This window comes from Alosa pseudoharengus, unplaced genomic scaffold (assembly GCF_046254945.1).
Source record: "Alosa pseudoharengus isolate Yale_2024_CS ecotype anadromous, Long Island Sound unplaced genomic scaffold, YU_APseudo_1.1 YU_APseudo_1.1_scf_6, whole genome shotgun sequence".
NCBI classification, from domain to species: Eukaryota; Metazoa; Chordata; class Actinopteri; order Clupeiformes; family Clupeidae; genus Alosa; species Alosa pseudoharengus.
Window position 1 is genome coordinate 32,077,734 of NW_027468848.1, and position 27,252 is coordinate 32,104,985.

At 41.9% G+C, this 27,252-nt stretch overlaps 2 protein-coding genes across 2 annotated transcripts; both read left to right on the plus strand.

Moving 5' to 3' along the window:
- Positions 1–293: 293 nt before the first annotated feature.
- LOC143106663 (adenine nucleotide translocase lysine N-methyltransferase) lies at positions 294–5,388 on the plus strand. Its single transcript, XM_076271049.1, has 5 exons — positions 294–1,065; positions 1,392–1,496; positions 2,332–2,472; positions 2,713–2,763; positions 4,836–5,388. Exons 1-5 carry the CDS (start codon positions 895–897, stop codon positions 5,028–5,030), a joined length of 663 nt encoding a protein of 220 aa, XP_076127164.1. The 5' UTR covers positions 294–894; the 3' UTR covers positions 5,031–5,388.
- Positions 5,389–6,795: 1,407 nt separating this feature from the next.
- Positions 6,796–11,291, plus strand: plk2b (polo-like kinase 2b (Drosophila)). The gene is made up of 14 exons (XM_076271032.1): positions 6,796–6,997; positions 7,092–7,199; positions 7,305–7,421; positions 7,525–7,654; positions 7,776–7,959; positions 8,117–8,315; positions 8,444–8,591; positions 8,775–8,857; positions 9,003–9,129; positions 9,241–9,321; positions 9,461–9,620; positions 9,904–10,033; positions 10,155–10,265; positions 10,411–11,291. The coding sequence occupies exons 1-14, from the start codon at positions 6,809–6,811 to the stop codon at positions 10,600–10,602; spliced, it is 1,959 nt and encodes a 652-aa protein (XP_076127147.1). The 5' UTR covers positions 6,796–6,808; the 3' UTR covers positions 10,603–11,291.
- The last annotated feature ends 15,961 nt before the right edge of the window (positions 11,292–27,252 follow it).

Sequence of the window (27,252 nt, forward strand, 5' to 3'; positions counted from 1 at the left end):
GTGGTATCTAATAATAATTTTAGGCTAGCCTCTGAAAAGTCAAGTCGACCTGTACACATGGTTCCGGGCCACTCACAATATGAAGCAGTTTTATTTGTCCACTAGAGGGAGAGCGTTTCCGGCGATCGCTTTACAGTAACTTTTTAGACTCGTTTGCCCCGGTTTCCGCCCTACACAACTTTAGACGTGGGTGGGAAAGACCAATGGGGAAATACCTTAGACAGATTGATTGCTGTGTAATACGACCAAGAACTACCAACTGCTGGGGGAAGCATTGCTACAGGTAGGTTGCTCACGTAGGCTGCTCGTAAAACTGTCTTTATGTAAATTAATTCAATTTGTAGATAGCCTACTCATTATTAAATACAAAATAAAATGCAGCTTGAATGTATCTTCAATTAATTTGTACATAATTTGGTTAATTTGTTAGAAGCCTATATAAACAGGTTGGTCTAATTTTCTATTTTTGTGTGCATTCTAAGTGGGTTAGGCTACGTTGTTTATGACGTTCGACATTCCCAACAGCTCTAACAATGCATTCACCACCTGTAAACCGATTCCTCTTCGCATGGAAAAGTTGGAAAGTCTGTCGCAGATTTCTTTCTAGAAAATACTCTGCTTGGAAAAGAGTGCTAGGCCTACTCTGAAGCCCTCCTATGGGTGGAAGTGGTACTACACTTGTTTATCTTGCAGTTAACAATTACAGTATAAAGGAATATATATATATATATATATACGATTTCTATATTCTTTTCTAGCTTTTAAATATTGGTCATATCATCATGTTTTTTTACTCATAGTTTCAATTAGTTTCGATAATTGTAGCTTTTTATTTGCTTGGATAAGAACCCCACTATACATTTTCAATCACTATTCTTTTAGGGGCTGTCTAACATGGATGATGACATCGAAGTCATTCTTCAGGACAGAAGCATTAAGTTACATCAGCAAAAGCTGGACAATCCTATATTCACAGCTTGTACCGGAGCTCTGCTTCTAGGTGGCTACAGACTTTGGTCTGTATTTGCACTTCCTGGGTTTCGGAAAGTACCCATAAGCCTCAAGGTAGCCTTACTCATGAAGTACCCATAAGCCTCAAGGTAGCCTTACTCATGAGGGTGGATAGATGGGCTGTCCAAGTCTAGCTTTCTTTAGATGTTTCTGTTTTGACATCCTCCACAAATGCCCTGATCTTGAAAAATGCCTGTGCACATTCAAAAGTTTGACCTTAATGTGTATGGTATGGAGCCAGTGAAGTTAGGTGATACTATCTCATAGTCTATGTGCTGCATAGTACTTCAAAAAGCACCACAGATACACAGGTGTCCTCATTTATTTGGCTTCTGTCTGTTGCTCTTGTCAACAATGACTTAAAGCTCAATGCCATGCAGGTACCCTACTTGCCCTCAAGTAAAACACAGACGCAGAATGTAATGAACCTGCTGCATGGACGCAGGGGTCGTCTGGTCGACCTGGGATCAGGCGACGGGAGACTGGTGAGTCATGGCGTGAGGATGAGCAGTTGACCAGCCTGGAGCACTCTGGTTTGCTTACCTCACTAAACGCTTTTCTGTCTGAGAACGGTGTCTCTTGGAGTGGCTGGCTGTCATGTTTGTTTGAGTGTAGAACACATCACTGCAACTGACATCAAACGTCAGTTATATATGTCAGGTTGCAGTCTATAAAAGTACAGTGGACATGTATGTCAAAGCAATATTGTAGGATGTCAGCTATTTTCATCAGGCTTGTGCAAAATTCCAGAATTGAATTGAAACTGGCTCTTAAATTCCAATTAAATTCTTGAATTTCACTTGCATTTCAATTGAGGTAGCAAACAGGAAGCAGAATTGCAATTCGAATTGTGCACAACCCTGATTTTCATCAAGACATAAAGACTTTAGTGGCTTGATTGACCTAACCAACATTGTCCTAACAATCATCACAGAATCATCACAGAATAAATCTTGAAAATCATCAGATGTATTTGATCATCACATTTTTACCAAGTTGGAAAACAGAAGCCCGAAGTACTCCAAAGAAAAAGCCCATTGATCATGTCTATAATGAACATTCATTCAATGTCCATTCTCTGCACTTCTCTCTACACACCTCCACTGGGTCATTTCACTGGGTCAGTCCCATCACAAGGAGGTCTATATTGGTCAGTGTCTACAGAACCTGTGTCCCTCTACAGAATCCATTCAACACAAATAGAACCAGACAAGCGTGTCACTTTGTTCTGCTGGCAATGCGGTGAGAAAACACGACATGAGCGCACTTGCCTCCTCTGAGGTGGTCACTTAATGGGTGTGATTGCACTCCCTCGCCCAGGTGTTTGCTGCCTCCGCCGCTGGCCTGCGCTGCACCGGCTATGAAATCAACTCCATCCTGACGACGAGCGCCCGGGTGCGGGCGTGGTTAAGAGGAGTGCCCCCTGGCAGTGCCACCTTTGTCTCTGAAGACTTCTGGAAGGTACGTGGTGGTGATGGGGTGTTCTCACAAAAGACTGATGCATTCATGAGAATGGAAAACCTCATATTTAGTCACTTGGCTGACACTTTTATCCAAAGCCACTGAAACAATCAGGGTACAGAACAACAACAGCATGTTAGTGCAGCAATAAGTACTTCTTGCATAGAATAGACTGACTTGAGGGACTTGTGCTTCAGTTACTCTGGTCAAGGGTCTCTCTTTGTCTGTCTCCTTTCACAGACCAACCTGTCAGATTACAACAATGTGACCGTGTTCTTGGCCCCAGGTGTGGTAAGTCACATTAGTATCATATAGGTTCATAGCAGAGGGCAAAAGACTGTCAAATCCAATGTGTGTGTGTGTGTGTACGTGCCCATGTGTGTGTGTGTATGTATGTATGTATGTATGTGTGTTTGTGTCTGTGTGTCTGTGTGTTCTGTATTGAATAATGTCTGCATTCATACACATACAGCACAAATGAGATGGCATAAACTGTCTGCGGTATGGAAGTGTCATTAGTCCTAAGTGGAGCAGCCATGTTGTTTGGATACAAGGATACAAGGAAGTGCATATAGTTACTGGAAGTAAGAAATGCAGTGAAATTATGTCTGATGTCAGCCTATTTGTGCATTTATTGGGGGGGGGGTAAAAGTGCAGTAGAAGAGGGGTTTAGTAGATTAGGTGGCAAGGGCTGCATAAGAAAGGTGGGGGAGGATTTGGATTGGGGGGGCACCAACAAGGAGCTTGTTGTTTGGGTGTGTAGGTCTGTTCTCTGTTCTGTTCATTAGTCCTGCCCACTGATCAGTGGCACCACAACTTTGACCGATTCTTACCGATTTGACAGTTACACATTTACAAATGTTTTCATTTCAACCCTTTTTATTCAATTTTTTTTTCATTTTATGTGAAATTACAGGACAGAAAACATTTGAGTTATTCCAATGTGTTTATTTCAGGTATTTAATTCAATGTCAAACATTCAGATTCAATACTTCTGACACATTTATACTTCCATAGTCCTGCCCCTTCTGCATGCAGCACGTGAATAGTGCACACGGGAGAGCAGAGCAGCCGTGGGTCAATGATTGCACAGACGTTGTGCCGCAGGTCAGCAGAACCAGTGGACCAGACCACACGCCTCCCGTGGAGCAGTTTGCGTGGCTTTGGAGAGGAAGCAGTCCGTTCACGTGCACCAACAGCACCACCCCCCACCCCCATTACCCAAAGAGTCTGTTCAGGCACGATCCACACAATTATGGAACTGGCCGGATGCCACACAGCCCCATGAGTCCCCCCCCCCCCCCACCTTACACACTGGCATTCAGTTCACATTAGAACTTTCAACAGCATAAATCACAAAGGCAGTCTTCTGTCACGCCGTGATGAGTCATGCTGCCGGCTGGTGGTTGAACGACTGCAAACGGCACTTCACACATACACCTAGATGCAAGGGTATAGTCTGCCTTCGTCTGTGCGGTAACAACTGATTCATCCTCACCAAAGACAAATACATCCATAAAATCTCATTTGTAATGCCAGACTGATTTAATTTACATAGGATTTCAGCTGCAAACCTGATTTCGGTGCAGTGCATTGAATTGAGCTGTTATAATGGCTGCTCTTTTCTGAAAGGAATTGATTGAGTAATGGGGATCTAATTAAGCTTTCCAGGTTGTACCCTGCTTTTTAGCGAAAGCTGCTCAAACTGTTGGAAACAATATTTGTCCCGCTCATATAAAATACTGTTCAAGTTGCCCTTTTGTCAAATTTGGCATGTGAAATAATTTTCAATCATTCTACAATCAGATTCTACAATCATTCTACAATCAGATTTGATCATTTAATATGAAGTTTTGCATATGAGTGTCTACTTACCACACAGACCTAAACAGAACAGAACACAGAACTAAACAATGATGTAATTCTACTCATGCTTGAAGCCATCGGTTTCTAAATTGCACATGATTATACACTGCAACAGGAACCTGAAACTATAAGACCCCACAGTTATTGCATGCAGGTGGTAAGCCTTAGAAAACAGGAAGTTGTGATGAATGCACATCAATTTTATTCTTCAGCGTCATTGTACAAACCACAGAGGTGCTAATTTGTCAGCACTCGATGCCAAGGTCCATAATGGCTATGTGGATGAAGGAAATGTGTGTGTTATTCCTAAAAGAGAGTCTGTTGCCCCTGTTGCTTTAGTATATACTGTAATATAGCATATAGTGCATGGTCCAGGGAGGTCAAGGATCAAGATGCATGTTCAAGCTGGGCTCTGTGAGGCTGTTTGTAAATAAAACATTGAATATAATTGAATTGTTTTCGTTTGTTGATTAGTTTGTGTGTTTGCTTGCCTTCAGATGGACGTACTTGGGGAGAAGCTGTTGAAGGAGCTACCTGATGAAGCACGGGTTGTAGCCTGCCGATTCCCCTTCCCTCACTGGCCCTGCTCTGCTTCTGAGGGACAGGGTCTCGACCAAGCCTGGGCATACGACATGGGAGCTGTGCGTGGCCATCTCCTCCAAACCCTCTACACCACGGCCAAAGGCATATAGACACAGTATAAACACTCCCTTTTGTCCACTTGACGGTGGACGTTGATCTTATTGTACAAGATGAGATCTGTAGCACAAATGGTACCAAATGCTCTCCCCTATTCCCCCTACACAGCTAACCTGAGAGGCTGGATCAGGAGACGCGCCTTTATTTGTATTAAATATCATAATTTCTGTCACATCCACAGTCACATGGAACTTTGGACTTAATATTGTGAAGCCACTCTGTCCATGTAGCCACACACAACTGCATTACCCATAGTCAGTGATTTCATAATGAAACTTTACTCAGAAAAGTGCAATTATTTTTTGTATTTATAGTTGACTCCTGAAAATAACAATTAAATCCTATCATGAATCTTTTGTGTAGGCTGCTCATGTGTTACCTTGTGTGGTGCTATAAAGGAACAGTCACACAAACACGCAGAGTGGCATTTGAAATCCCCAGGAGACATTAATTTATCATTCATACATCAGCAGGTACTGTAGTAACAAACAGTCTGATAAATTAGCCATGTGCAGGCTTGCAGCTGGTATTTCGGCACGAGGAACCTCTCGCTGGAACCTCTCGCTGTTGTAGGATGACTGTTTGTTCTCAGAGCCTTTGTCTGGGCCACGTGTAACTGGTGAGAGTAGCAGTTGGAGGCCATGGCAGGCAATGTCATGCTGGCTCTTGGCGGTCCTGACTGCTGCCAATCTGTCTTTACTGTTCACCAACATATTACTGTAGGCTATGTTCCCTATATTTTTAGCCTCCCCATTTTGAGGAGACCGTTAGACTCGGGGTGTGTCACATCATAGCCTTGTCAGACATGTCAAGACAAGTCTCCTGGACTTTGATCAACTGAAATGACCAAAGGGTATTTAATTGTAAGGGCAGTTTTGACACAGTTAATGCAGTTATTTTATAAGGGCACTAAACGACCATTTGTCACATGCAGTTTCAGATTTTCAGGTGAAATTTTGATGTGATATTGTGTCTGATAACATTTTGGTAAAAGGCATTCATTTAATTTCATGTCAGGCAACTGACCTCTTTACACGTTGCTATCAAATTGCAGATTTACATGCATAATAGGGAAATGTTTAATGCAAAACAATTATTTCTGGATATGAAATCACTAAAACAAAATAGCAGATACATTTGCAGTAAGCCTTACATTGCAGTATGGAACTGTAGGAAATCATAATCAGTTAGGAAATCATTCTAGGACTGGTGGTTGTTATGTTGCCTAAACATTGGCGCAAATCACTTTTGCCTCAATAACCATTGGCCATTGAATTTGATACCACCAGATGACGCTGCAGCCTGTTGCTGTCATGAAGAAGAATGCCCATGAATCCACATTCCATATACTATTTTTCTTCTCCATAACAACAAATATTGATCTTATTGTGGTAATTCTGCTAATTGTGGATATGAACATGTATAATAGGCCTTATGACGTTGAAATTCACCAGTCCAACATAGCATAATTTAACCTCTCATGTCTTACTTGTATCCATCACATTTTGTGTCGATTAATGCATTCGCGAATAAGCTTAACATTTTGCACACATCAATCTATAAAAGTACATGATTTTGAAGCCTACATGGATACAAGCTGATTTTAGACGTCATGTGAAATAGCTCACTTCCGAGCCTTGTTAATGAACGCACAGTAGCTCCCCCCCAACTCTGACGTAGGAAACCCAGACTGAGGGCGGTCTCCTCTCTTATATTCAGCGGAGAAGCCGGTGCGCGCTCAGAGTGCCAAAACAGAGACGAAAGCTCCGTTATGGATATACTGAAGAATACCAGCTATGTGCAGACAGCCAGCAGACAGACAGTGAGTGACCAAAGCACAGTCGGTGAAATGCGGTGGAAGAAAGGACAAGATCATGGACACATGCCATCAGAGCTGTCCAGGATCATTACAGACCCCGTTACTGGGAAATGTTATTGCCGTGGAAAAGTTTTGGGGAAGGTATTTAAATTTCCATTTTATTCTATGGCATATTAAACGCCTGCTGTCGATTTGACGGACCATCATTGATTCCGTGTGTTTTGCTTTGGTATAGGGTGGTTTTGCAAAATGCTACGAAATGACCGACCTCTCCACCAGCAAGGTGTATGCAGCAAAAATTGTTCCTCATGCGCGCGTGTCCAAACCCCATCAACGGGAGAAGGTGAGGATATGTCTATAGCTACTTGGTGCAGTCTTGGATTTGTCAACCGTTTGCGTTGGTATGCTTAGCCACCTGTTTTCATATTGTGGTCTCTGTTCCCTATAGATTGACAAAGAAATTGAACTCCACAGAGGACTCCACCATAAAAACATTGTTCATTTCTATCATCATTTTGAAGATAAAGACAACATATACATTCTGTTGGAATATTGCAGTAGAAGAGTGAGTACTGAATGTGAAGAAGTTATTATCGTTCAGTGAAATACTTACCATATGTGATATATGATGCTAATTTTACCCATTTCTCCTTTTCTCTCTTTTACAGTCATTAGCACACATTCTTAAAGCGCGTAAAGTGCTTACTGAGCCCGAGGTGCGGTATTACCTCAAACAGATAGTCTCCGCGCTAAAGTATCTCCACGATCAAGAGATTCTGCACAGAGACCTGAAATTAGGTATGCTTTTCTTCAACAGTCATGAGCTCAAGGGATCATAACGTGTATATTACAAGTTGTAGCAATGTGCTTTAGCTGACTGGTATATAGTCTAACTTATTGTGACCTTGTATATGTTAAGGTAACCTGTTCATCAATGACTCCATGGAGGTGAAGCTGGGAGACTTTGGCTTGGCATCTAAATTGGAACCAGTGTGCAACAGGCGAAAGACCATTTGTGGAACCCCTAACTACCTGTCTCCTGAAGTACTGAACAAGCAAGGTCACGGCTGTGAATCGGATGTCTGGGCACTTGGTTGTGTCATGTGAGTGTTGTCTTGTTTTGATTATGTTTTCATGCTTGCCCTGCTAGACACTGGACATGAATTCAGGAAGAACTGTGTAGCTTTCTGGTAGTCATAGTGACAAACCATGAAACTTTACCTGAGTTTGACGGCATTTTGCTTTACTCATGTCCTGCAGGTACACCATGCTTCTAGGCAGACCACCGTTTGAGACCACTAACCTCAAAGAGACCTACAGGTGTATCCGGGAGGCGCGGTACACCATGCCCTCTTCACTGTCCCTTCCTGCCAAACAGCTTATCGCCAGCATGCTGTCCAAGGGCCCGGAGAACAGGCCACACCTAGAGGATATCCTGCACCATGACTTCTTTACACAGGTGTGGTGTTAGTTATCAATATATTCCATAATGTAAAGGGCACGTGCGTACTTTCTTTATTGGATTGGATTGTCCCTTGATAGCTATTTAATGTTGTTATCTTGCCCCCCCATCCTTTGCCACTGCAGGGCTTCATGCCAGAGCACCTCCCCCCCAGCTCCTGCCACAGTGCCCCAGACTTCCACGTCTCCAGCCCAGCAAAGAGCTTTTTCAAAAAGGCTGCAGCCGCTCTCTTCGGCGGGAAGAAGGACAAGGCCAAATACCTGGAGACTTTGAGTGAGTGCTTGCATTTATTTATTTATATGTCTGTTTATTTATTTATTTGTGGTTCACATCAACATGTGTCAGTGTGGTGTAAGGGCCTACAGAGGTTGTACTTCCTTTCTATTGAAAGGCTTTTACATTGTGCAAGCGTTCAGAGATTTATAAGTTGTTTATTTTCCTTTTTCATTGGAACAGATAAGCTAACCAAGGAGGAGGAAGACATCTACAAATTGCGACAAGACTTTCAAAGGACAGTTATCAGCCAGCCGGTCACTGAGGTATGCTGAATTATGCAAGGCTTTCTAGATTAAAAAGCAAACAAAAATCAAATTTGTTTTCCTCAAAGCCTACAATGCTAAGAAAAACAAAGACACAGTGTATCTGAATACAACCTCTTCTCTTCCATCGTTTCAAAAAATAAAGCAGGGCGGTGGGTCCACAGCTGGGAAGCAAGTGCCCCTGACCACAGACGGCCGCCCTCAAAGGAGAGACGCCATCCGCATGATTGTGCGAGGCAGCCTGGGCAGCTGCAGCAGCAGCAGCAGTGAATGTGAGTATGTGTGCGAGAGACGAGTCAGAGGAAATGTCATTCCTCCGCCGAGAGCAGTGATTAAGTACACAGCAGGGAGCTGTCTCTCACCACTGTAATCGTCTCTTTCAGGCCTGGAGGACAGCACCACGGGTACAGTGGCAGAAGCCGTCGCCAGCGTCCTCCGGGGATGTCTCGAGCACATGCCCAAAGGTGAGGGTTCGTCTCCCTATCTCTCTTAAGACCTGCCGTCAGTTTCCTCTGGGCTGTATACTCTATCTTAATCAAACACTGGTGTCCTGTCGGCCTTTTGTTTGGCTCTCTCTTATGTTGACTCTGTGTTTGTCCTCAGCTGATAGCATTCCCAAAGGAGCAAACACCAGCACTCTTCGTTGGGTGACCAAGTGGGTGGACTACTCCAACAAGTACGGATTTGGTTACCAACTCTCTGACAACATTGTGGGCGTCCTGTTCAACAATGGGACACATATGAGTCTTCTTGCTGACAAGAGGTGAGATTTTGTTCATTTGACTGTTTTTGTTTTTTGTGTACTATGTACTATGTGTATACTAGGTTATGTGCTAATCAGCTGTATAGGACTCTAGGGAAATTGAAAGATTACTGGTTTGGACTTCATTTTTGGTTGCCTAGCAATTTGTCATTCAGACTCAGATTAAAAGTACAGCACACTGCAGACTGACTAGAGTTAATCTTTGCCATCTAAATGGAGTGGAATTTAAAAGGGACCATTTATATCTTACTATTCTCCCTCTCTCTCTCTCTCTCTTCTACAGGACTGTGCACCACTATGCTCAGTTGGGCCATTGTTCAGTGTTTACAGTCTCTGAAGTGCCTGAATGCTTTGTGGGACAAATCACCATCCTCAAGTACTTTGCGCACTACATGGAGGAGAACCTGATGGATGTAAGTGTTTGCTTTGGCTCTCACACACACCCGCGCCTTGCCAGGAAGTCAGCCTTCCTGACGAAGGAATGTTTTTCTTCCTCGTTCGCCTCTGACCCTTTCTCCTTGCTTCCTTTATCAGGGTGGGGATGTGACCAGTGCCACCGAGAACCAGATGCCCAGGATTTACCTTCTGCAGTGGCTCAAGTCAGACCGGGCGTTAATGATGCTCTTCAACGATGGCACCTTTCAGGTAAAACCACCTGCCTACCCACATCCACATCCACATGGCCTACAATAATAGCATACCACACGTGCCCACGGGTTCGAGTCCACTGGTTGCACTGGTTGCTTTCTCCAGCTATTGAATGACCCATTCTTCTTCTTGTGTCCCTCAGGTGAACTTCTACCACGATCACACCAAGCTGATTCTGTGGACCGAAGAGCAGGAATACATGCTGACCTATATCAACGAGGACCGTATCTCCACCACCTTGAAGCTGAGCGCCCTGTTGACCTCCGGCTGTACGTCCGACCTGAGGGAACGCATGGATTATGCCCTCAACATGCTGATGCAGAGGGGCAATTAGAACACATCCACACACATACACATGTGCTCATACACCACTGGGAAGCGAAGCACAGCTGGGAACCCCTCTGTGTATGGTGCCCCTCTGGGTTGTCATCTTTTTGAAAGACTGTGGAGCTTTACACAGGATGGACTTCCTGAACCACCCTGGAGAAGTACTCTCTGACCAAATACCCCCTGCCCACTGAGCCAGAAAGGTCTTTTTCACAGGAAAGGGCTGTACCCAACTCTATGTTGACAGAAAGGAAGATGGGGGAAAGTGATTGAAAGGATATGGATGACCGTTGAAGGATGTTGTTTTTGTTTTGGGTTTTTTTTGTGTGTGAAAATACTTTAGGTAGAGGAACCATACTGGGCTGGACCCAGATGGACCGGTGCCGAGTAGTCTATTGTCATGAGAAGTGTGTAGATATGGAGGGCAGAGCTGGGCTTGTGGACTGTTATCTACAGAGCGACTCTGTTGATCGGAGTGGTGTCTTACTACATGAATTAAAGATGACGGAAGATCGTTTGAACAATGGTTTTAGAACATTAGGTGAACATATTGTACAAATGGGATTTCATAAGCATGAGGAAAAAAGTCAATGTGTTTGAGTTCTGTCCATGAACGCATGGTCCGTTGGAAAATAATTTATTGTGTACATAAAGTAGTATTTATTTATTTAATGAATAAAGTTGAACATTCAATTACATGATGATGTTGACTGGTTGTGTTTAACTCTGCAGTAACTGCACAAAACAGATCAAATGGGAATATATCAGGACTCCTTTTTACTTATTGTTATCCATAATGGGAAGTGGTTTTACTTTAATATTGACATCCTCCTGTTCTTCCATCTGTATGCCTTTAATATGATACAGCAAACAACAGGAAGGAAAATTCATTGGTTATTCGATTTAGGTCACTGCAATTAGTATCAAGATCCTGAGTCAGATGAAGACTAATTTGGTAATGAAGTGACCTGCAGATGGTTGCCTGGAGAACAGATGAAGGTGGTAGGTGAGCAAGATAGATAGATAGATAGATAGATAGATACTTTATTGATCCTCAAGGGGAAATTCAAGGGTCTCAGTGGCATACAGACATCACACACATAACATGCACTTACAGCAGAAATGGTAAATATAAGTATAAGTATAAACATATAACTAAACTCCACTGTACAATAAAGACAGTAGAAGATAAGAAAACTAACAAAACTAAATACTACATTTTCTATATAAATTAAATTTAAAAAGTCCAATGTGCTTGAGGGTGATCAAGCATAAGACGCTTGTAGTGACAGGGCCGTGACTGGTAAGGTGCTCAAGGGAGTGAGTGTCATGGTGAAGGTGCAAAAAGTAGTCCAACCATAGTCCTTTAGTTATGTGTGCATGGTAAGGTGCTCAAGAGAGTGAGTGTCATGGTGAAGGTGCAAAAAGTAGTCCAACATTAGTCCAACAGTGCAACAGTGCAAGAATAAGGTCTAGAGACCAGCATAAATAATATGGACAAATAGGAGAGTAAAGTATAATGTAGACAAGGTGATATAAAAAACTATGTCAGTGCAAGAACTATGTCAAGGGGACAAGGATGTTATTGTGTAGAGTGGAAGAACCCAGAGAACAAAAGACTGATTAGAATATGCTGATCCATCCTCAACGAAAACAGTACATCCTTGAAAAATTCTAATCAGGTTTTAGATCAAATCACAGCACTGAAACAGCCCTAGTAAAAATAGTGGATGATTTCAGACTGGTAACTGACTTAAACAAAGTCTCAATCCTTATTCTTCTAGATTTGAGTGTGGCATTCGACACCATTGATCATAACATTTTAATTCACTGCCTTGCCAAGTGGATGGGTCTCTGATAATGTTCTAAACTGATTTCAAACCTACATTACTGGCAGAGATTTTTATGTTAGTCTCTTTTCCCTATATATGCTTCTGTTGGGAAACATCATAAGTCAGCATAATTTAAACTTCCACAGCTATGCAGATAATACCCAATGAGAGCCTTTAGTTAACTTATCTTATCTTGTAGACTACTTTTTCAGATTATCCTACATTTGACTGCTGCCATTAGAGCTGCAGCCAGCCAGAAGCAGATGGGCTCCCCCTATTAAGTCAGGTTCTGCTCAAGGTTTCTTCCTGAAATATGGAGTTTTTCCTTGCCACAGTTGCCATGGCGTGCTTGTAGGGGGTTAAGGGTTAAGGCTGCCAGTCTTCCGGTCGTTGTGTTCCTTAAACATCTGTATAAAGTCATATAATCACAACACATACTAAGAACATACTTAGGTAAACCACTTAGAGTCCACATCAACGGGGCCTAAGCATTTGCTACCCTATGCCTTTGTTAGCAAAGCCTATATATATATACTGCTAAGCATTTCTGAAATGTTGCTGATTAGATCATAAACGGCCACAGCAACGAAGAGAAATTACTGATAATGACTGATTCTTCTTTATTATTGTGTTACATGTTCCAAATGTAAAGCACTTTGACTTGCATTCTGTGTATGAAAGGTGCTATACAAATAAAGCTTCTTCTTCTTCTTATTATTATTATTATTATTATGTAAAACCAGATCCAGTTAAAACATAAAAAACACTTAACAGTTACATGAGAGACACATTGTGAGTGACAGTTCTTGGTAATCTTAAAAAGATTAACTCATACACCTATTAACCACAATCAGGACAGAATGTACAAGGCACAGAAGTATGAGGGTAAAAAATATGTGCTCATTGTAGATAATAGTGTTTTTGTGCCCTATTTGCGCAAAGCCTAGAGAGCTTTCTCTTCCCATGACTTGAATGTCAATTTTTAAAAATGTTTTAATTTAATTTATTTCTAATGAGTTTCACACACTCCTCCTGCCAAAACTATCCCTGAATGCCACCCTCTTTTCAGGTCTCATCAAGTTGGCCAAAATAACAAACGTTTTTTTAGTCATATTTTTTCTCACACACTGTACCTTTGCTTAATGGAAAAGGCAACACGTGAACTACAGCAACTACAAAGGCCTTTGAAAGTCAAAAAATACAACACAAAAAAGCATCTGCCTAAAACACCACTGCGGGAGTGTTGAATCCATCACAAACATGAGCATGTTGTTTCATGTTCTCTCTCTTCCCTCATTGGCAACCTTGATTCACTAAGTCACTGCTCGTCATCTGCGCGTCAGTCCCAGTAGTGTAACACTAAAAGGGGGATATCTGCTATTTGCACGCCTGCTTTACAGAGTTCTAAGATGTCTGGAGGCATTACAGCTTCGAGTCCCATATAAGCTCAATTTTGTGATAAGGGTGGGAAATGTGCTACGTGGCAGTTGAGGTTTTTTCTCATTTCAAGAATATTTTAGCAGTGACATGATGAATAGGAATTTGCATGTGCTCTGCAGGAATCCAACAGTGTTTTTTTTTTCAAGTATACACAGGAGAGATGTTTAATTCCTAGTGTTATACGTAGAGGATTTCACACAGCGGCCAATCAAACTACGAAGCCTGTTTACAGTCAAAAACAACTATCTAGAAATCAACCTTTGTGGACGTCACTAGAGAACAGCATTCAAGGGCATTTCATTAGGGTTATCAAGCAGGCAACTTCCTTCATGGGTGTTTCATTGAATTAGGCCCACAACACCTCCGGGAGGTTCCACATGGTATCTGGTGTCTCAGACCCACCCGCGTCCACACTCATAACAGGTGTAAACACAAGTAGTATCATTTCTAATGTGATATTTTTAATGTTTTATAATATAAGGGAGTCGACAATCAAATATACACTGTAATTGCTGTCACCGTAATTCAACATATTAATCAAAATAATTACATATGTTTGACATTTTATAACCTTTTAAAGTGTATAAACTGTGTTACTGTGACTGCACCTTTTAAGCTAATAATGAGAAAATAAGCTTAAAAGCCTCAACTCTCACCACCAACATTTTCAGATGAACTCTGTTGGTTTTAAGAGTAACAGGGTTGATATAGATCAGTGTTTACTCTTGGTTCGCTGTTTTTAAAGGTTAGTTTTATAAAAATTAAAAAGTTTTAAAGGTCATCTCTATTTGTATTATTGAACAAACATCACTTTTATACAGGGAAGGTGCCATATAAAACTTGGCAGTACTTTTAGTGTAAGGTGTTGTTTGGTGCATGCATCATGGATGTATTTAACATACTGTAATGATTTTCTTGTGCTCACTGTTTTAAATTTACAGTTGTTAATGTGTATCTATATTTGAACCCACTTTTACAGAGCATGCAGAAACTGCCGGATGCTAATCTGCATATGTTTGGCAATTTATGTAATTGGGCTAATTGGCATAAATTAGCATAATCACCTATATTGATCATATTATAAGAGCTGCTTGGCCAAAATGGACAATGTTAGTATGTTTGTAGGGGTTTCTGGAGATGCTGAGTCCATATCAGACATTTTCAAGATTCAAAATCACTATTTAAACATGGTTTGGTCACGTTTTTACTCTCATTAAGCTGATTTTTTTGGTCCAATTTAGACAGATTTTTGGAGGATAGGGCTGTAGCGATATACAGTAGGGCTGTAACGATACACCAACCTAACAATTGAATTCGTATCGCGATTTTTGACCCACAGTTTGATACGAACCTCGATTTTTTTTTTGGGGGGGGGGGGCTAGACATTTCAATAGCCTACCTTAGAACAGCCTATAGCCTATAGCTTAGGCCTACTATTTCTATTACAACTCTACCACATTCAGCTGTCAGGTTGAAGCCTGGAAATATTGTAAACAAAGTAGCATAGTTGGCTAGCTTATCATAGTCTACTGATTGGACTGTTCAGTTTCCTCGTGTGTGTTTAAGGTAATACTGTTCTCCTTGGGACAAGCCCTTTTGGGAAACATTGGTATTGAGATGATCATTCAACTTGAGTAGATGTATGCTCCAGGTGTGTCACTAGACCCAAAACTGCACTGGGGTACATGTCCCTCATATAAGGTGGACCTTATAAGAACATTTTGTTTAAACAAAGTTTAAATGCATCAATCTGGTAGCCTGGCTTCGCCCTCCTACGTACTTCCGCTCAATTTTAATTTCCCTTCAGTACGTCATCTGGGATTTCGGTATATAGAGCATCACAGTCCCGCCCACAGGAGTTTCCGGAAGTAGGAATTCAATGCAATTTCTCCATTGACAATTCAGGTATAAGCCATAAAAACTTAACTGCACATGGTAGACTCAAAACCAGCTACGGCTGTACTAAGCGATTGTGTATGCTCATATAGACGCCAAAAGTTCATGGGGCACTAACCTCGTTTTGAGATAAATGTCTTTTATTCGCGATGTCTTGGATAAGTACTTCATTACCCACAATCCTGAACAATCCCACAATCCCACAGTGATGCCTCTGATTGTTGGAAAGGCCGTTCAGTCATAGCAAAGCCCGTCTACGGAGAGCCTTGCCCCAAGTCCCATTGTACCGAATTTTGGTTGCAGTTCCACTAGATTTCCACTGGGGGCGATCGCCATGAGTGCAGAATGAATGGGAGTCAATGGAGCTAGACGGCTAAATTTGCCTCTTTCACCTGATTGTCGTTGACAAATCTCAGATTTGATTGTAGTTTGTATAACTTCAACATGGGTTATAGGTCAAAAGTTGAATGAACGAGTACTTATGTCCTTTTGATTTCTTACAGGTTGGGTCGTTGTTGCCCATAACACGCTAGCATTGTGCTAATGAATGACGTCATTGACACGTTTGAAAGGCTTTTTAGAACAATTAAGTGACTTTAAAAAATATAATACTCAACCAAGTGTATTTTCTTTACCTCCCCTTTCGAAAACAATATTCAAATTACTTGGAAAAAAATTATATCCAGAGAAAAGTGGATTTTGAGGGGTACAGCTCCATAGACCTCCATGCATTCTGCACTCGTGGACGAGCGCCCTCATGTGGAACCACAGAAGGAACTGCAACCAGTTCAGAAACCGGAAGTTTTCCGAGAGTGGCAGTTCTCCCCTTATTAGACATTCTCTGGTCATAGTTATAGCAGAGAATGTCTAATAAGGGGAGAACTGCCAACCCCCCCCTTCTATTTCTGTTAGGTGCCGCTTCACTCTGCCACTGAAGGATCAGGCTGACTGCAACTGCTATGGATGGCAGGAAAACACAGTACACACGAATTTCTAGATGAAGAGTGAATAAATGCACTTGCTTAACTGATAACAAGTTGTCAATGGTTATTTATGCAAGCTTGTGTAGCCTAAACAAGACATACCTAGGCCTAGCCAAATTTATCCTGGCTGTAGATAAAGCAGGATATGAATTTCCCAATATTTTGCCAGATTAGGCTAATAGTGGTTTACTGAGGTTTAATATCAATTGAAATACCACTGAAATCACGTTGATCTTTAGTTTGGTTGTAATTTCAACATTGTTTCAATATTCATTTTAGTGGAAATACCATTGAAATCCCATTGATCTGTAGTTAGAATTTCAACGTTGCTTTAATATTAATGAAGGGTGCAAAAGTGATATAGAATAAATGTGGCAGTGCAACGTTGATTCAATTATTTTAACGTTGACAAAGTAATTGTTAGCTGGCTGCAGAATGAGCAGTCATCAACACCAACTGAAAGCCCCGTTTTGCAGGTACAGTAGTCTTGCATTGCATACTCTGAATTACATTTTCCAAAGGCCAGCTTTCATGCTTGTGTCACAACTTCAGAACGGCTTGACGCACATGCTTCAAATTTGGTGTGAACATTTGTATGGATTGTATGGAATGATTAAGTCAAATGTCAAGGCCAAACCCACCTTGAGTGTGATATCTCAAGAATGCCTGACGCACAAGGTTTTTTGGTACAAGGGTTTGTATGAACTCAAAGATTAAGTGATTCAATGTTTTTTTTTTCAGGAATCTCCCCACCAACATTAACCCAGCAGCTTTCCATCCACTATTGTAATTCCTCTGGCATTACATTCTAGTTTGAAACTTGAAACAGCGAATATTATTGACAAAGATGGCGGAGTCTTTTACTGCCTATGGCAAAAATCTTAATGTGAATAAAAACTTTCTAGAGGAACATTGGTACTTGTATCAACAAGGATTGTGGTTTATATATCACACGAACTTAGTCAGGGCCAATACACCATCAAATAGAACACTGTAAATGCTAGTTTGAACACTTAACTTTTCAGGTAGCCGATAGGCTAGCTAATCATTAGCCTTTCAGACATTAGAATGTCATTATAATGCTGCTAACATTAGCCTACATGCTGCAACACAGGTATGAAATATATTATGTTTTAGTGACCTTGTTGTTTCTATGAACATGAATTGTTGTTTATATGAAACATCAACTTAGACGAGGCATAAAACGCCCTGTATATCCCCATTAAGAACTTAAACCTTTGAACTAGCTAGCTAGCTGATAGCAAAGCTGGATGCTACCACCGGGTAGACACTGCAGTAAAATGGTTATCAAACCGTCCATGCCCCCGGCCCGTGAATATTTCATTTTCAAGGACGAAATCAAGAGTGTCCAAAGGGGTGAAAACCACTTTAAATTGGGTCACATTATGGACTGTTGTGTGTCGAGGGTCAGCTTGTGGGTTTTGTATGGGCCAGCATGAGGAACAAGACCTATCAAACCTACGAAGTTGTGTGGTGAGTTTTGCAGGGAGGTTGGTAATGCTAATTAACATTAGCTAGGCTACTGTAGCCTTCATACTGTACGAGCCATATCAATCATTAACCTAGAAATACTTCTTCGTACATTTAATGAACATTTTGTGTAATAATTCAAGTTAATAAACTGAATATGGTGGTCCAAGAGCAGACCATGCACCGGTCCATGCATCAGGATGGCAGTCAGATACGAAGCACTGCACAATGTTGCTAACGTTAACGGCTTTCACACACACGATATAAAATACACGATGGTAAATATAACATTCAATACCAAAACCCTATTATTTACACGATTACTCCTGAAATAACTGCTATTAACTATATAAAAATCATTGTTTGGAGGAGAGGGTTCGCTGCTGTCGCTGGTTGGAAATGAATGATTTCGCGCTGGTTCGTGCTGCTTATATATTTTTCAGTGAGGCCCGGTGATTTATGGGATGAGTAGTTCCTTCGCTCGGAAATTAAAATATGTGCACAGTCTTGTACCCAGGGGCGCCTGCAGGAATTAATGCTATGGTACGCACACCCACCCCCCCCGCCGAAAAAAAAAAAAAAAAAAAAACGTTCACGCGTGGACAGTATTTTTCCTTTAGGTTCGTGCATACATAGCATAACAACATCCACATGCAATAATGCAACAACAACCTCTACAATTACCTATTCATTTGGGCAACTTTATACATCCCTAAAGCTACCTTTAGTTGTGTTATAGCGTACTGTAACGTCTGGCTTTAAACAGCTGTAATGCAGTCGTTCTGACAAGCACACCAATTGCTTAGCCAACCTTGTTCTTGCCCATCTTGAATAGCTCCTCTAGCTTTGCTGCCTCCATTCTTTCTGTTTTCGTTGTTCAAACTTGTGATATCCATGATGAGTATTGAGTTAGTGAATTAGCTCAACATTGTGTGCTGATAACCATATAGAAAGCCGAGTAAAAGAAAACAAGTAGCCTATGCGTGCCTGCGTGCGTATTCTCTCCTGCTCAAACATGTGTGCGGTTAATTTTGATAAGTGTTCACTAACTTTATTTAATAGAAAATTGTAAATAGCCTGATGACATGCAACTAATGGGATACTGTGCTTGAAAAAGTATGGTAGGCCAATATGGTGTGAATATACACACACACAAGGTACATTTGTCTCGTTGTTGAGTGATGGTACGCACAGTGCGTACGGACGTACACCTGCAGGCGCGCCTGCTTGTACCTTTGACTTTTTTTGGACTTTCTATTCGTTTTTTCACTCGAAATGATATGTTGTATGCTTATGAGTTACGCCGTAGCTGATTAGCCTAAGACATGCTCTAAAACTCTTTAGATACGGATTTTTCCAAAACGTCAATGGGAGAAATGAATGGGAATTTTTTTTCCGGAAACTATAAGCTCTCTCGGAGGAGGGGCGGGACTGTGATGCTCTATTCGCGGGTTTTCTCAGGCCAAATTTTACCTGTCCAATCAGTGAACAGAGGGGGTGGCTGAGAACGATGATGTTGAGGTCGTGCGCTAGTTTGATTGGTTATGGCAGATCTAGAGTGGCTCTAGGCAGATCCAATAGTTTTAAACTTCAACAGAGTAGGCTACTCGCCTTCAAGGAAGTTAACGCTTGGCAATGGAAAGTGGCCATACTCTCTGTACATTATGAAATGTAGGCTACGAGACTATGGAAGTACCAGACTATCAATCTGGTGCACTTTGAGAAGAAATTAAAAGATTTCACTCGCTTATTTATATAGAGATATTTGTGCTGTAGCCTAAACTATTTTACACTTTAAAGTGTTAACCATGCACACACAGGTGGAATAGTTATGATGATGTTGCAATAACTTTACAACCACAGAGCATGGTTGATGAATTTCACAGTTCAGAAATTGTCAAAAATAGATCATACACTTCATGAAATTATTTTGTGGTGGTTACCTGTGTTCATTTACTGAATGTGATAAACTGATTTACTCTAATTTGATAAATTCTGTGTAGATCAGGCTCTAGACTCTAGAATCTACTATTTGCACTAACATAACAGCCTATGAATTAGGACACTCAATTACATTTCGCCTCTATAAATATGCAGTATTTGTTTTCTAAATACATTATGGTTTCTGGACAATAGGGTGCATTTGATTGTCTTATTGGGGAAAAAATACATTGGTATCCACATCTTTTGAAAAATCCATAATCTTAAATCCATATAAATTCCATAATCTCTGTGTAAAGGATCACAGTGCCCAATATGTATGCACAATCAACCACATATTTCCGGTTTGTGATATGAAATATACAGTGTCACACAAACCGGATATATATATATATATATATATATATATATATATATATATATACTTGTATGGAATATATGAAATGTGGTTTCTTGGGGTGGGTGGTGTCAAACCATATGCTTGAAGGGTGGACCAAGTCAGCCTGTTCAGCAGCAGGTTTCAGTTATGTCATGAGAACATTAGAATTATGTTACTTCCTGCTGGTGGAGTAGGCCTAACATCCCAAGGTTTCCTTTCACATGAAGCCCACTTTGTCAGGCTTTCAACACTTCCACAACCCTCCACCCAAGGTCTGTGGTATCAGATGCTGATAGCTTTCAATGTCCTATTGACACGCATATGCATAGTTAGTGTTTGGATGATAATTGATCTTTCATTATGTTATATTATATATCACCTAATATACATGCATGTGCTGTGCTTACCATTTATATTGATTTTTACAGACTAATATAACTATTGGCTGCAGAGAAGGAACAACACTTATGTTGGACTGGATTTTGGCACTATTCTAAACTGTGGTCCCCAGACCATTGAATGCCTCTGGATCCCTTTGACAGGGAGTTTGGAAGGTTGGGGCCCCTTTGCCCTGGGTTGATGTACCACCGCTGCTGCTCCACCCAGTTCCACCCACGGATATAGAAAACGGTGACTTATTCCTAGAACTTAACAGACAATGTGGTATCTAGGTTTATATATCTATGTTCCCACCCATGTGTAACACCAGCAACAACCTTTGGGTAAATATATTAAGGAATATTCCTATCAGGGGACAAACGTATGCCCCACCTTATTTACTTTACTTGCCTTGGGTACTGACCCTTCAATGCTCAAAGCAAATGGGCTCTCAATCTCGCAGAGCTTTTCCTGCTCTCCATATTCACCATCTCGCCATGCTCTATCCCTGACTCAGTGGCACTCTCATCTGCACACACCTGATTAGACCAATCAAGAAAATTGTATCTCAAGTGACTTGAGTCAGGTGTTCTTGGAGCAGGGATCACTAGCAGACCTGTGCATTGCGAGTTGAGTGGTTCTGGTAATAGGACTAAGACTTCTAAGCTGAGATAGCAGTGTGTTAGCTTGGTGTACAAGTTCCTCGCTGTTTTAACACCTTGGTGAATAGGGGAATGGAAAACATAGGACTGATGTCTGTCCTTATGCACTCCAGGCTCCAGTTTCTTCTTTTGGCTTGCTTAGTCATGTTGGCAAGGTAACATATCCTTGCTGCCATGGAAGAGGTGACGTGCATTATGAAGTGATAGGGGTACAAAACCTTTTTTTTTTTGCTAAACATGTTTGAGCATATGAGAGCTATATTTGGTTCCAACCAGGAACCAACAGCGATTTAGAGGAACACTTCAAAGGGCAACAGTACGACTCTTCCTACGGTTTGCGACGTCACTCTCCATGTGAGAGAAGCTATTAAAGTCCACCACCTTGCAGTAAATAGCAGTGGCTAAAAGCAGTGAGATTGATGCTCTTCCTCCTGCATCTCGCTGCACAGCAATTACCTTTGTGACGTCACCGGGTGCCCGTTTCCTCACACTGTGGGAAACTCCAAGGGAACTGCTATTAAAAATGGCTCAGTTTCATTCATAAAGTAGTTCTTGAATGTTATATTCTTGCTGCTTTAAAAATGATTTTTTTAAAAACCAAGCCAAGCTTGTTTGCATAACTAGGGCCTAGGGCCCATGGTATTTTGGCATCTCCCTCCTTTCTTAGCAAATTATCAGGGATTGTAGATCACCTAAAACCAGCTTCCCATACTTTGGTTTGGTTACAGTGTGTATGCATGCTGCTTTTTACAAATGAGTATAAAGTGTATTGCTCTCAGCAATTAGGCTCAGTATTAGGCTGGTCATGGAACTCACAATTCTCCACAGTAGTCCTATCATGCACACCATTCGTGGGTCTCATTTGAGGTCATATAAAAGGGATTTCTGTGCACCCACTTCTTCTGGAGCAGATTGTTATTGTGTACTGTAGTGTGTTATTCTAAAATGAATATTTCTGTTCGGATTGGACACGTTCCATTGAGCAAACCTATGCCAGGAGGTTACAATAAAAGTTAATGGTTGTCATGAAAAAAACGTTACGAAGACTAGCCCGATTCTAAAGCTCTTACACTGAGAGCTAATGGTGGCATGGGGAAATTATATGAACACTAGCTCCATTCCAAAGCTCTTGCACTGAAAAAAGGGAGGAAGCAGCCTGATACAAAAACTTCCACTCAATGGCTGAATTATCCAGATTGTCTCCCTGCATGGTTTTCAGCCCTCTGGCTCTAGTGATAACCCTCTGCTCCATTCAAGTTCAGAAAAATGCCACCAGAAATGTTATGTAGGGCTCTTTGCCAGCTCTTCGTAGATCTGCATCCTCTGTTCTGACATCTTTCGGGGGAGAGGCTTTCCCTGAGTCCATCGTCTCAGAGGATGACATTTTCATTCCCAGGAAGGCGTCTAAATAGGCCAATGAACATACCCTTAAGCAATGGAAATCACATGCACCTAGATATACACAAATACGCATCTCTGTATTTTGACTTCATGCATCTTGGATCAGAGATGGCACAGGTAGATCAGCCAGTATCTCTGTCCTATATCTAAACATATGAAGTATCCTTTTCATAAAATTAGTTCTTATGATTACTTGTCCTCACCCATTTAGGCCAAGATTTACAAAGGTGTATTGTCTGAATGTTGTGTGTCTCAGTTCACCATTACATGAGAAGACGCCTATAAAACTGTAGATTCATAAACCAGATTAAGAGAAATACAGGAATAAAATCAACATAAATCTGGTCATCAAACACATTTGTCGAATAATCAGTGTAACAGTAAGCACCATGTTGATAAATTCAATCTATACAAACAATAAATATATTTGAAAAAGGTGAAGAAAGTGCTCAAATTAATGTAGAGTAGATTCATTATGATACCAGACTCCAGTGAATGCAGATTTTGGCACCTGGCCACAGGCACTGAGCAGGCTTTGTATTTATGAGATTCATGGTTGTGGTGTGCTGCAGCTTCTGCTTAATGTTACCATGTCTCCTCTCACACAAGACAACAATCGTGCTGGAATTAATTGACCACACAAGGACTAGTTTTACAACGTATACAGAAAAAGCATGATGGATACAACAATATTTGTTCCTTAACATGGTTATAAATACTTCGGTAAAAATGCTTTATGCAGAACAAATGGTGTAAACGTAGTGTCATAAATTGTCATAAATTGTGTGAAAAGCTTCAATTCTCTCTCAACATCTGTTTAAAACATTCCACAGCTGCAAATCTTGGATACACCATCCATTGGTAAGCAAAGTTCACAGGCTTTCTGTAAACTACAGGATATGGACAATGCAAGATGCAAACATTTGCTTCTATTTACACATAGAAGTATCAAGCAGACATCCTTGTGGATATCCTGTATTTTGCCAGTGACATTGCTGGCCAACAATAGCCTCCTGACACAGAGAAGAGAGAAAGAGAGAGAGAGAGAGATGTGAGGTAATTCCAGGCTATTATTGCTGAATGGTATTGCTGTTTTTTTTCAATATTGCACAACATTTGCAAAAACATTCCAAGGCATTCAAGGTCTGTCATTGACAGAACAGTGAATCTTTTGCTTTAGGTAATGAAGTAAAAAGGGCTCTCCCTGAGTGCCTGTTGACCTTGTCCTTACATAAACAGAACATGTAGAAACAACTTTCGGGGAGACTGTCATCTCTGATTATGGCTCCTTGTGCTAGTCTTGCTCTGACACGTTGTTCCAGCTGGGTGATTCACAGTTTCGATGAGCCTAATCCCATACATCTGTGTCTCTATGGATAAGCACTTTTGCTTTGAATGTGACTAAGTGTTTATCCGCTGTAGAAAATCATGCCTTGTATGTCACAGGCATACATCTGGTCACTGATAATAATGCTTACATAGAAACCAAATCACCCTGCAGTCAAGGCATGTGTTTTATCAGCAGTTGTGTTTTCATGTTGCCCGGTGAAGCCATGAGGTGTATTAGTCCTTGCAGTATATATTTGGCATAAGGAGCTTGATACTTCCTGTGTGAGAGGACAGTATTACACATGCATAATACATGACTGAAAGGTGAGTCAGCACACGTCCTCCACCTGCACCAGTGCATGACTTCAGAGTCTGCCCGTGTTTAGACAGAGCGTGACTGGCGTGTTTCGTGCATTCTCAGGACCGCCCGCATCCCAAAATCCCCCTGCGGCTCTGATCTCTCTTGGAGTCGGCCCTGGAGGCTCAGATGTCTGTCAGGAGGAGCGCTGTGCACTGGGCGCATCAGTCCTCTTCGAGCTCCTCGAGCCTGTCAGTGGTGACGCACTGGCTCCGGCTGCCCGCTTGCCTGCCCGCCTGCCCGCACGCCGAGGAAGGCAAAGCCAGAGCAGTTCAGCCTCAGACAGCAGCGTGTGTCAGAGAGCTGCCAAGTCTGCTCCGCTCCGGCAGAGATGGCATCAGACCCAGAGAGTGAGTGTGCGTGTATGTACGTGTGTGTGTGTGTGTGTGTGTGTGTGTGCTCCTGCCGCACGTGTAGCGTAATGTAGGGGGCCCATTCAGGTCCTCCTCTTATGCCACGGCTGTGTCAAACAGATGTTTCTGGGTGACTCCCACAGCACTGGGCTCCAAGTTATCATTACATTACTCACACAGCAGGTGCAGTGGAGCTGCTGCTTACATGGTGGTTTGTGTGTGTGTGTGTGTGAGTGTGTGTCTGTGTGTGTGTGTGTGTGAGTGTGTGTCTGTGTGTGTGTGCGTGTGTGTGTGTGTGTTCTTGAGTATGTGTCTGTCAGTCTATCCATTAGTGTGGTGGGTACCTGAGGCTGTCTGTTTTATATGTGCGCATGTGTGTCTGTAAGTCTCAGTATTCACTCATATAGTCATCCAAACAACATCTGTCTTTTTTCTTCCTCGTTTGATTGCGCACTGCCAGGCACCGGAAAAGATGGCACTTAATTGTTCGAAAGCAGACATTTATAAGTCAGCCCATGTGACGGGATGTTCTGTGGGCCGGCGTGTGCAGCGGGGCCTCTCCTGATTGAGATTTCCTTTGTCTCACAGAGGCCAGTGAGTCAGACGGATCCCTCTGTGGCCGCATTGGAAACAGAGGCTGTGTGGAGCTGTGCGGTGCTGTTTTGGTTGGGTGTGGGAGGATGGGGGTCAGGCAGGAGGTGTCAGGAATGACGCAAGGACCCAGAGAGAGAGGCAGAGATAGAGGGGAAGAGAGAGGAAGAGAGAGAGAGAGGAAGAGAAAAGGGAGATAAAAACAGTCATCATCGCTCATATTCAGGAGAAAACGGTGCAGTTCTTTTGTCATGATGGCAGTGATTCTCATCAATTCCATTATCTCTCTCTCTCTCTCTCTCTCTCCCTTTTTTTTGTATATCTCTGTCACTCTCTATCCGTCGTTTTCTCTTCATCCTTCTCCCCCTCTCTTGCCTGATCTTTATCTCACTCTCTGTCTTGTCACCTCTCCTCCTCCTCAGTTCTCTCAAAGCATTAAAGGCACAGTTCATGCAGAAATGACATTTGTCACAGCCATCCTACCCAGCACAACTCCATATTAGGTTTCTCCTTCCTGTGAAACACTAAAAGAGCAGACAGACTTATCCAACAGAGAGATACATTTTCTGTAACGTGGGACTGAATGAAGGTTATAGCTCTTTGTAACCACAGACATTTTGGTGGCTAATTGATGTTGTATTTCACTGACCAGCAAACCTATGGGTGACTACTGTCATACAGTAGATGGTGGCAGAGTTGTCATTTTAGGGTTAATTAGTTATTTAGTAGTATTCAGTTCAAAAGCTCTTTTGCACACCTCTTTTAGGACAGGTGCGTCGGAAAAGGTAAGGTGAAGGTCTGTGTTCACCTGAGGAGGGTCTGTGTGACCGAAACATTGTGTGAAGTATAACAACAGTGTTCGGGATTTCGTCTACACACATTTAGTAGTGCATTGTCATGAATAAAGTATGAATACATTAAAACAATCCCATGCATTGTTACCTCTCTAACGTTCTCATGTGTCAATCACTATCCCTCAGCCTTTCTGTCACAAATTTCCAGTGCTATGCATGCCATTGTTTAAGTAGTGTGCTCAACATAAGCCTAAACGTGTTGCTCTCAGGCATCCAGCAACTGGCATCAGGAAATATTAGTGGGAGAAGCTTCCCCTTGACACACATCTCTGTTCTTCATTTTAAAAGCTTTTCCACCAAATTTCACACTTTGGAGAGCACAATGCGCAGGCAATCAGCCCAGCCACTCTCTGTCCCCACCCCCCACTCAGGGCAGATTGTGTAGTCATGTCCCGTTTGAAAAATGAATTGTTATCTTGACACTCACGCCTCCCTTCCACCTGATATTTACTTTTTGTCCCCTGGGTTTGGCAGGATATATTTCTCACTCTGGACAACAGGATAGGAGGGAGGAAACTGTTCTGAGGAAACTTTTTTTTTACGTTTTCCTCCACAGGTGCACAGCTAGAGGCTCGCCCTGAACCACGCTTATGTATGCAGCCACATGCATCTGCACAAACACAGATTGGACCAAAGTTAGAGGGCCTGGCTGGCTTGGGAACAGTTTTGCTATCTGTACAGGGGCAATTCTCGCTCATCAGATTGTCAGCACAGTGATTGCCCTGAGGAGCAGCACAATGTTTTCACTATAGGCTCTGCACTCTAGAAG

Bases quoted from the DNA above. Each gene is read 5' to 3' on its own strand.
- LOC143106663 (XM_076271049.1), top strand. From the start codon at position 895: ATGGATGATGACATCGAAGTCATTCTTCAGGACAGAAGCATTAAGTTA. The intron at 2,473-2,712 runs GTACGTGGTGGT...CTCCTTTCACAG, and splicing joins TCTCTGAAGACTTCTGGAAG to ACCAACCTGTCAGATTACAA. The intron at 2,764-4,835 runs GTAAGTCACATT...GCTTGCCTTCAG, and splicing joins TGTTCTTGGCCCCAGGTGTG to ATGGACGTACTTGGGGAGAA.
- plk2b (XM_076271032.1), top strand. From the start codon at position 6,809: ATGGATATACTGAAGAATACCAGCTATGTGCAGACAGCCAGCAGACAG. The intron at 7,422-7,524 runs GTGAGTACTGAA...TCTCTTTTACAG, and splicing joins TGGAATATTGCAGTAGAAGA to TCATTAGCACACATTCTTAA. The intron at 9,130-9,240 runs GTGAGTATGTGT...CGTCTCTTTCAG, and splicing joins CAGCAGCAGCAGCAGTGAAT to GCCTGGAGGACAGCACCACG.